General features: G+C 47.3%; 4 protein-coding genes across 5 annotated transcripts; 3 read left to right on the forward strand and 1 right to left on the reverse strand.

Moving 5' to 3' along the window:
* Nucleotides 1-5: 5 nt before the first annotated feature.
* On the forward strand, nucleotides 6-1,338 carry LOC136191733 (E3 ubiquitin-protein ligase CHIP-like). Its single transcript, XM_065980132.1, has 9 exons — nucleotides 6-100; nucleotides 154-352; nucleotides 407-483; nucleotides 601-689; nucleotides 741-798; nucleotides 856-912; nucleotides 959-1,041; nucleotides 1,092-1,125; nucleotides 1,173-1,338. The coding sequence occupies exons 1-9, from the start codon at nucleotides 11-13 to the stop codon at nucleotides 1,296-1,298; spliced, it is 813 nt and encodes a 270-aa protein (XP_065836204.1). The 5' UTR covers nucleotides 6-10; the 3' UTR covers nucleotides 1,299-1,338.
* LOC136191728 (uncharacterized) lies at nucleotides 1,327-3,256 on the forward strand. 2 transcript variants are annotated; one of them, XM_065980127.1, is made up of 9 exons: nucleotides 1,327-1,396; nucleotides 1,451-1,518; nucleotides 1,572-1,656; nucleotides 1,714-1,806; nucleotides 1,858-1,961; nucleotides 2,016-2,142; nucleotides 2,188-2,385; nucleotides 2,440-2,521; nucleotides 2,576-3,256. In XM_065980127.1, exons 2-9 carry the CDS (start codon nucleotides 1,453-1,455, stop codon nucleotides 2,988-2,990), a joined length of 1,170 nt encoding a protein of 389 aa, XP_065836199.1. In that variant the 5' UTR covers nucleotides 1,327-1,396; nucleotides 1,451-1,452; the 3' UTR covers nucleotides 2,991-3,256. The 2 variants fall into 2 exon arrangements, with proteins under 2 accessions (XP_065836199.1, XP_065836198.1); XM_065980126.1 differs by lacking the exon at nucleotides 1,327-1,396 and having other exon boundaries at nucleotides 1,407-1,518; nucleotides 2,576-3,255.
* On the reverse strand, nucleotides 3,008-4,998 carry LOC136191721 (uncharacterized). Its single transcript, XM_065980113.1, has 6 exons — nucleotides 4,313-4,998; nucleotides 3,919-4,254; nucleotides 3,746-3,867; nucleotides 3,459-3,654; nucleotides 3,322-3,404; nucleotides 3,008-3,262 (listed from the first exon to the last, which is right to left on the reverse strand). The coding sequence occupies exons 1-6, from the start codon at nucleotides 4,923-4,925 to the stop codon at nucleotides 3,092-3,094; spliced, it is 1,521 nt and encodes a 506-aa protein (XP_065836185.1). The 5' UTR covers nucleotides 4,926-4,998; the 3' UTR covers nucleotides 3,008-3,091.
* Nucleotides 4,999-5,248: 250 nt separating this feature from the next.
* On the forward strand, nucleotides 5,249-8,262 carry LOC136191722 (cytochrome P450 20A1-like). The gene is made up of 12 exons (XM_065980114.1): nucleotides 5,249-5,361; nucleotides 5,416-5,495; nucleotides 5,568-5,737; nucleotides 5,803-5,948; nucleotides 6,746-6,913; nucleotides 6,969-7,047; nucleotides 7,096-7,217; nucleotides 7,290-7,344; nucleotides 7,397-7,520; nucleotides 7,582-7,693; nucleotides 7,745-7,809; nucleotides 7,923-8,262. Exons 1-12 carry the CDS (start codon nucleotides 5,281-5,283, stop codon nucleotides 8,173-8,175), a joined length of 1,455 nt encoding a protein of 484 aa, XP_065836186.1. The 5' UTR covers nucleotides 5,249-5,280; the 3' UTR covers nucleotides 8,176-8,262.
* The last annotated feature ends 53 nt before the right edge of the window (nucleotides 8,263-8,315 follow it).

An 8,315-nucleotide genomic window follows, 5' to 3' on the forward strand; every position in this document is an offset into this window, starting at 1 on the left:
GTATGTGCCTATGTCCGCTTCTGATCTAAAAGACCAAGGGAATCGCTTCTTCAGTGCTGGCCAGTATGCAGAAGCGATTTCTTGCTACACGAAAGCTATAGTAAGTTAGTGCGAGCCGTAGCGTAAATCGAATCGATCGTCTGCTCCTTCCAGATTCGAAATCCCATCGTGCCGTCGTTCTTCACTAATCGAGCGCTCTGCTACTATCGAATACAGCGCTTCGACGACGCTATCAATGACTGTCGTCACGCAATCGAAATGGATAGCGGTCAAGTGAAGGCGCACTTCTTTCTCGGTCGATCGCTCTTCGAAAAAGATCTCTACGACGAGTCGATTGCTGCGTTGAAACGAGGCAAGTCGAATAGCAACGCTAGCTCGTCTTTTTCAGCACCTAATTCCTTCGTAGCGTTCGATCTGGCCAAAGAGAAGAAGATGAATTTCGGCGATGAGATAGCGTCGGCGCTGAGACTCGCCCGGAAAAAGGTATAGGCCTAAATCGTCGGTACGCGCAGATCAACTTCGACTGTGCTGCTTACACCGCGTTGTTTGAATGAAACGTCTATTATTTGGGGGCCCCAATGCTAAAAGCATCGTGTGTAGAGATGGCAGGCGATAGATGAACGACGAATACAGCAAGAAATCGACTTGCATTCTTATCTGTCTAAATTGATTGAGGAAGACAAAAACAGGTGCCATCGTCATCATCATTTTATTCTGATAGATAATTTTTGATATTACAGACAGCTCAGGGATGCGAGCACGGATCAAGATCTGGCATTACAGGTGGAAGAAAGTGGTGTAGGTTTATGCTATTAGTTAATGGAAACAAATCGAATTTATACAATATCTGTAAAGGCTAAGAGACGCTCTGAGCTTGATAGCTTATTTGCTCAGGTGGATGAGAGACGAAAGGCTAGCACTTCAATTGTTGACGTTCTTGTTCTAGTTCTATTTTTAGAAGAGAGACGTTCCCGATTATTTGTGTGGGAAAATTAGCTTTGAATTGTTGAGAGATCCATGCATAACGCCAAGTGGCATAACGTAAGCCAAACTTCGCCTATCTACTTGCATTTGCCTCATGGCTTATGTAGATATGAAAGAAAAGATATTGAAGAACATTTACAGGTAAGAAAGGAGATTTTTTAGCTGTTTCTGATGTCAATTGCATACAGAGGGTCGGTCATTTTGATCCAATAACAAGAACCAAACTCCATAAAGACATGCTTATTCCGAATTTGGCTATGAAAGAGGTCGTTGATCATTTTATCAAAGAAAACGGATGGGTCGACGACTACTGATTTTCGATTAAAAAAACGATACTGTACTACACGGTAATAACCTCCACTGGTGTACTGTAGTTTTCTACACATTTACATTGTGTGTCTACGTCATCACCGTAAGGATAACGTCACTGTAAAAGGACGTTTCCAAAGTAACGTTTCTCCGCTAGCAATGCATTCGCGTTCCTACCTTCTACTACAACGCGATTTAGAATATATGACCGATAATCCCGTTTGGGTGAGTGCACGAAATGGGATCCCTCTCGAGGAAACCGATCGTCTCGTTCTTAGGGAATCGACGCAGGACCCGAATCCGACGCAGATATGTACGTGTGGCGAGCTCAGCTGAACGGTCCTAAAGGAACGGACTGGGAAGGTGTGGAGAAAATTGCAGAAAAACATCGCGTTTAGAGAGAAAGTTTCCTTGTTACAGAAGGAACGTTTCAACTTCGCCTAAAGTTCTCACACGAGTACAATGCGAAACCTCCTCAAGTCATTTTCATGACGATACCCTTCCACCCCAACAGCAAGTTCCAGGAGATGAAAAATTTTCTGAATGATATAACGGAATCTCTAGTTGACATGGATACAGGAAAACCTTGCGTAGATTTTCTAGACGACTCTCATAGCTGGGACGAAAGTCGTTTGTACGGAGTCCAATCTATTCTGATTGCCATTCAAGTACGGAGGTTTTAGCTTAGGTTACGATACCCTAATCCCTCTCGATCTTCATAGAATCTTCTCAGTAATCCCAACGTTGAAAATGCAGTCAATCCTCACGCCGCGTACGCGTACCAAAACTCGCCGCGCACGTACAAGCAAATGGTTCTCGACTGCGTCTATGCTAGCAAACGAGTTGCAGGTATAAAACAAGAACCAATACGAGTACTCAAAGTCTTCTCTTCAGCCGGTCTTCCGGCCTATAGCGAACTCGAAGACGATGCCGCCATTCAGCCTGAGAGTGGATGGTCATCATTGTCGCCGCCACCGCCGCCCACCACCGCCGCAAAACCTGTTCACGTATCCAAGGTTTCTTTTGAAGAGTATCACGCTATGTGGAAAGGTCTGGCCACGTCTGTATCATCACCAAAGGCGCCAGCCATCTGTATATAAATAAATAGGATAGATAGATGCGAGTTGGTAAACTGTCTTATATTAGTATTTCCACTCATGAAGAAGGATCGTGCTCTAAGAGCAGCTCACTACGGAAGTGACACGGAACTCACGCAACGAGTGGAACAGTACGTTGAGTAGAAGAATAACTAATAGTAAATAAATCCTCTCTTTCTATACAGGTATTTGGAATTGAAGTACGGACGTCCTTCGATGCCTCAGGACAGTCGCACTGCCGCGCATAAGGAGGAGATCAAAAGACGCGCTGCCCAGCGTCGCATCGTCGAGTCGCGAATTCAAGATCCGAAGCAGTTTCGACACAAGCGAATGCAACTCTTAGCCGAATTGTACAATAAGAGTACAACGCCGCCACCGGCGACGGAGACGACGACGACGACGACGACAAAACCCACGCCGTCTATTCAAGTCGACGAAGAAACGATAGCGGCTCCGGAAACGTCGTCGTCGTCGTCGTCGTCACGAGAAGTCGACGATTCCGACGATCGAATTCGCGTCGCCATGCCGGACGTGGACGCCGAAGCGGACGAATTGACGGCGTGGACGGAAGGGCTGACGGAAGACGCGCTCGACACTTGACCCCAAAACTACATCATCTCTCGCGATTTCTATATCTTTCTCTTCTATAAATTCTAACGGGCTCTTCTCTAACGTACGACTCTGGAATAGCAGCAGTTTTTTTAATTATTTCCCAGTCTTCCTGAGCTGCCCAGGGGCAGCGAGCTTCTCTGCAGTCGAAACGTGTCGATTTTTTCTCGAGTTTGATTGGGCTTGGGCGTGAATTGATCGGTGTGTTCCGTAGAGAAAATAGCCTCGCTGATTTTCTCCGGTTTCCAATGAGATCTCCTCAGCTAAGCGCAGAGAGAAAAAAATCAGACGCGTTTTTCCCTAAGAGACGTTAGTAGACTACGTTGTCAGCGGTGACTGGATCCGAGTATCTCAGTCTATTTGCGTGATTTCTGTATGACGTACGACTCGTCGATTGACCAAATTCTAAAAAAATATTCCCGTAGTGCCCGAAAATCTGCGTCGCGTCATATTTTTTACCGTATCCGAGATTAATTGGAATGCTAGTTGTTGGCGACGCCTTGACCACGTGACGATTTCCCGTTTGACGTGCCGAATAGGTACTACCCGTACTCGTCCCGTATGAGCTGAACTCCGGTTTCCCAAAGTGAACGTTTGAATGAGTTCGCAAATTGGCGCCGATGACGTGCTGCACTTGATAATGATCCGAACCGTACTTAATTAGAAAAAGCGAGTTAGTTAGTTAGTTATAAACGAAATCACAATAGAACCTTATTAAATCAATAAGGTTCTACTGTAATAATTACTCGTTGGTGAAAGGCTTTGGTGGTCGTATTATTGATGCGAGACGCTACCCTCGACGGATCGACGTCTCCTTCAGGAAAACTGCTCACATTGCGATACGACGGTGCAATCTGAGCTTGACGGCCTGTCGGAGTTTTATAGTACGAGGATGCATGGGGACTTTATTCTTTCCCACCTGCTTCCTTTGGGGCTGAGTACGTTTCGCCCGTCGTGCTTCGCATGTCTCCGTGCAGCGACGTTCCAAGTCGGAATGTCGTCGCTCCGACGCGAGCGACGGCGTCCGATTTGTCGTAAGGCTCGGTCGCCTCGCCGTTGGCATGACGTCGATACGAGTCTTGTTGCACGGACGACGGTTGATCGGCTTTGAGACGATCGCCCTGTGGAATGCTGCTGACGTGCATGGGCGGAACGGGACGGATAGGCGACGGCGGACGAAAGTCCGGATACGCCCAACCGTTGTACGCTTTCGCCGCCGTCGTGACGCACCATCCGTTCAAAGATCGCGGATCTCCTAGAAGATAAATAAATGCATAATCAGTAATAGGCACATGTACACGTGCTTCTCTCACCTCTTATAGCGTTTGTGCCCGTCGACCAGCTCTGCGACGGCGTCGCCGGCGGGGCCCGTTCGCCGCGAAACGATCGCCCGTACTCGGACCGATTCGTTTTCTCCTTCGCCTTATCGCCTTCCGGCACGTAGCTTCGCATCGTGCTCAGCGCCTCGTCGACGGGCTGGCGAGCGGCGGCGAGATCGCGCGACGGAAAATAGACGTCGTGAGTCGTCCGAAAGCCGGCGCCGACGATCGACGGATCGGCGTGCATTCTAAAATTCGTTTCGTATCCACTGGACACCGATTTGAATTTGGGTTGGTGGACGTCGTGTTTGCGAAAACTCGTCGTCGTTTCGGAATTGTTTTCGTTTCCGCGCTGTTGCGTTCTCTTGTCGGCGTGCATGAGATCGGCCGGCTCCGGAGCTGGCACGGCGGAGCGGTGGCTTAGGCGGGGATCGCGCGGCGGATAGTCGATTGTGAACGTGCTGCGCATTGCCGTCGGACTCGTCGTAAATCGGGAATCGTTGCCCACGCGAAAGTGCGACGCGGCGAGGAAGTCGCGGCCTTTCGGTTGGTACGGGAGGCGATTGAAGGGGATGCCGCCACTGCCACCGCCAGCGGTGGTCGTCATTTGCGGTAGTAGAAGGCCGTAAACGATAACCGTTGCTATGCGTTGCTCGCTTATTCAGTCCCGGATGTCACTAAGGCGCGTTCTTGATCAAAAGGGCGTAGTCAGCAGACAAGGTAAACTTTGGCAAAATTATTGGCTACTGTAAAACCGCTAAATGCGTTTTCTTCTGATTGTCCCAAGCTGCTTGTCTCTATAAATGTTTGATTTTGCAATCTTTTGGTCTGGAACATGAACATGCCACGTTCTTCAAAAGTAAGTACAGTGCACTGTAACTTTTTGAGTTCGTTTTACTTTTTCGCGGGTTCGATCAATCCGCAATCCCGTATTAGGGGGTGGTGCGTCACGGTCCACAGTCATGCTGGACTTCGCTATTTTCGCGTTTACCGCTGTCGTCGGCTTGATCATCATTCTCGTTTTGCTATTGCCAGACAAAAAGGCGAGCGAATTGACGTTGCAAGCGCGTCGCGAACGCGAGAACTCGTCTCAGTAGGACGCGAAAGCGAACGAATGGAGATCGCAGACAAAATACAACCCACACGGCATCCCAGGAGCACCGAAATCAGACGAAAAGTAAGCCTCGACGTCGCTCGGACGAAGAAGAAAGACCGGACCCAACCGGATCCCTTATCCCATCCCACACAGACTAGGCAATTTGGGCGACGTCGCTCAATCGGGCAGCCTCCACCAATACTTACTAAATCTTCACGAACGATGCGGTTCTATCGCCGCTTTCTGGTGGCAAAACACGCTCGTCGTCAGTCTCGCCTCGCCGGATTTATTCCGACAGACGAGCCGACTTTTCGACCGACCCGGTCTGTCAAACTCCGAAGACACGAAATGATTTTTTTAATTTCATTTCGTGTTCTGCATACTATAGTGGATCTTTTTCTATTGTTTGAGCCGCTCATTGGCAAAATGAGCATTCAGTATGCGAACGACGAGGACGGACGGGAACGCAGGCGAAATTATGACGTCAGTTTTAGTCACGAGGCTGTCAACGATATGATGGATGTATTCAATAAGGTGAATACGGGGGCAGGGCGGACTTTCAAACGCGCATGATCAAGCATCAATGAATGGGAGCCAATAATAAATTTTCTGTTTGCGCATGCTCGCGTCCCTACCAATTAGGTTATTGCTACGTTTTCCCTGATGACTGTAGGTCACAAAATGGCTTTGGATAAGGTCCACACGCAATGGATAAGCGTCGGGTTTCCTCTAATCGAAGCTTTGGGGAAAAAGCTTCGATTTGAGGTCCGACGAATTTTTAGTTGGGGGGACAGTTTTTGACGAGAGCGTTTTGAAATTTTTGAACCCACTTCAAAGCCAAATTTTGCGTGTATCCCTGCTCAGACCTAAGCCTTAGGGTGTTACGAATGCATGGCAATGATAGAAGAGGCGCTAAACATTCTCGCTTTCTATTTATTGGGTCTCATGTTGCACCTGTGGCGATTCGCGCGCCATTTTTCGTCCTCGTACAGGTAGTTTTTTGAACTCAAACTCATGTACAATTGGGAGATTACTAAAAGAACTGTTAGTTTTGCGCAAAGAATTTTTTAGGCAATTGGTTCTCGCATTACGCAGAACTTCATCCCTGCGTATCCGCAGACGTAGTACGTCAGCAAAATGTTAGAAAAACTCTTACTAAACATGTTTTTTTACTAAACAACTCGAAACTCAGTTGATAAGAGGGATAATGGGAGCCTACGGAGAATGCGAGTTCGCGGTAGATAACCCTAGCAACAACGCATGCGCGTTTGAAAGTCCGCCCTGCCGAATACGGGTAGCAATCTCAGAATGGATAGGCATCTTTTCTTTAGCTCGTTGAAGAGAAAATTGTCGAGTGGGAAAAAATTCCACGTAGCGAACACATTCCCATACATAAAGAAATGGTAGACTTGGCCATCAAAGCGATAGTAATGACGTCATTTGGAGACTTCTTCAATGATGACAGCGAAGTGGATAAACTGAGAATGATGTACAACGTGGTAAGCAGAGAACGACCCAATAATATATTAATTAGAAGAGATACATGTATTCTAGGTCTGGTCAGAAATGGAGATGCGCTTGGATGGGAGTATGCCCGAAGAGGGTTCTGCTAGAATGAAACGATTTGAAGAAGGTATTTCATTTGAAGATGATAGCAATATTTCTATTTCTGATCCTCAAGGTCGTCAGTGGATTAAGGATCTTGTCCATCGAGTTGTTGAACATCGTCAGCAGAGCTCTGCTCCATTCAGCAAGCTCGTTTTCATCGACAACTTGATGTCGTTGGGAGTGCTAGATGAGCAGGTGTTCGGATCAAGTTATGTAGATTAATTAATTAGTTACTAATCATGTCTTTCTTTTTTTTTACGAGAAAAGTTTGTCTGTGATTCGATCTCATACATGATCGGCGGTTTCCACACAAGCGGAAATCGTATGAAAACCGTCCTGCTCTACACTTTCTCTCTAAACGTTTTTGCATGCAGAAATCACTTGGGCGTTATACTACCTTGCAACGAATCAAGACGTCCAAGACAAAGTCCACGCGGAAGTCGTCGACGCACTTGGCGCAGGCGGCCGAGTTACGCCGGAGAACGCGGGGAAATTCAGGTTCGACTCGTACAATTTAATCAATAGCAACAACGCCACTTATTCACCATCACCTTTGCAGCTATTTGAAACAGGTTCTCAACGAGACACTTCGAGCGTCCGTTCTTGCCCCATATGCGGCTCGTTACGCCACGGAAGACACGATCCTCAATGGCTATACAATTCCAAAAGGGGTCAGTGCATTGTTTATACACTAATTAATTAGCTAGTCATATCTATTGCAGACACCAATGTTTCACGCCTTGGGCGTTGTGCTACAGGACAAGGAACTTTACCCGGATCCAACTCGGTATTGAAAAATTTAGATAACCCTATGTACAGGCTCCTACATACGTAGATCTATTATCTTATCTTCTGTTTATTAGGTGATATTGGTCATGCATAAGTCGTCGTTTTTTTTAGGTTTGATCCTGATCGATTTTCGCCTGATAACGTGAAATCACGTCCAAATTTTGCTTTTGAGCCGTTTGGCTTTGCTGGCAAGCGAAAGTGTCCTGGATATCGATTTGCCAGCACTGAAGGCATCGTCTTTCTGGCTCGGCTTATCCAACGCTTTCGAGTTTGCCTGCCGCCGGGGCAAATTGTCGAGCCCGTTCACGGTTTGGTGACGAGTCCAAAGGACGAGATATGGATCACGTTGGAAAATCGTCTTTAGTGTGAGAAATACTGCCTGACTACTTTTTCTTTCTTTTCTTGTGGTTGCGTCCTCTGAGAATTTCTCCGTCGATTGTGTTTTGCGACACGTTTACCGACCAATGGGCGTGGAGGCATACCGAACCGCGCATTGCGTCATCA

Source organism: Oscarella lobularis, chromosome 10, assembly GCF_947507565.1.
Source record: "Oscarella lobularis chromosome 10, ooOscLobu1.1, whole genome shotgun sequence".
NCBI lineage: Eukaryota > Metazoa > Porifera > Homoscleromorpha > Homosclerophorida > Oscarellidae > Oscarella > Oscarella lobularis.

What these genes read in the sequence shown, in the direction of transcription:
- LOC136191733 (XM_065980132.1), top strand. Translation starts at nt 11, where the DNA reads ATGTCCGCTTCTGATCTAAAAGACCAAGGGAATCGCTTCTTCAGTGCT. An exon ending in TGAGACTCGCCCGGAAAAAG is followed by an intron (nt 484 to 600) that starts GTATAGGCCTAA and finishes CATCGTGTGTAG; the next exon opens with AGATGGCAGGCGATAGATGA. An exon ending in AGGTGGATGAGAGACGAAAG is followed by an intron (nt 913 to 958) that starts GCTAGCACTTCA and finishes TTCTATTTTTAG; the next exon opens with AAGAGAGACGTTCCCGATTA.
- LOC136191728 (XM_065980127.1), top strand. Translation starts at nt 1,453, where the DNA reads ATGCATTCGCGTTCCTACCTTCTACTACAACGCGATTTAGAATATATG. An exon ending in TAAAGGAACGGACTGGGAAG is followed by an intron (nt 1,657 to 1,713) that starts GTGTGGAGAAAA and finishes TCCTTGTTACAG; the next exon opens with AAGGAACGTTTCAACTTCGC. An exon ending in CTATTCTGATTGCCATTCAA is followed by an intron (nt 1,962 to 2,015) that starts GTACGGAGGTTT and finishes CGATCTTCATAG; the next exon opens with AATCTTCTCAGTAATCCCAA.
- LOC136191721 (XM_065980113.1), bottom strand. Translation starts at nt 4,925, where the DNA reads ATGACGACCACCGCTGGCGGTGGCAGTGGCGGCATCCCCTTCAATCGC. An exon ending in CTCAGCCCCAAAGGAAGCAG is followed by an intron (nt 3,868 to 3,918) that starts GTGGGAAAGAAT and finishes AAACTCCGACAG; the next exon opens with GCCGTCAAGCTCAGATTGCA. An exon ending in CCAAAGCCTTTCACCAACGA is followed by an intron (nt 3,655 to 3,745) that starts GTAATTATTACA and finishes TTTCTAATTAAG; the next exon opens with TACGGTTCGGATCATTATCA.
- LOC136191722 (XM_065980114.1), top strand. Translation starts at nt 5,281, where the DNA reads ATGCTGGACTTCGCTATTTTCGCGTTTACCGCTGTCGTCGGCTTGATC. An exon ending in CCGACTTTTCGACCGACCCG is followed by an intron (nt 5,738 to 5,802) that starts GTCTGTCAAACT and finishes TGCATACTATAG; the next exon opens with TGGATCTTTTTCTATTGTTT. An exon ending in TGAGAATGATGTACAACGTG is followed by an intron (nt 6,914 to 6,968) that starts GTAAGCAGAGAA and finishes CATGTATTCTAG; the next exon opens with GTCTGGTCAGAAATGGAGAT.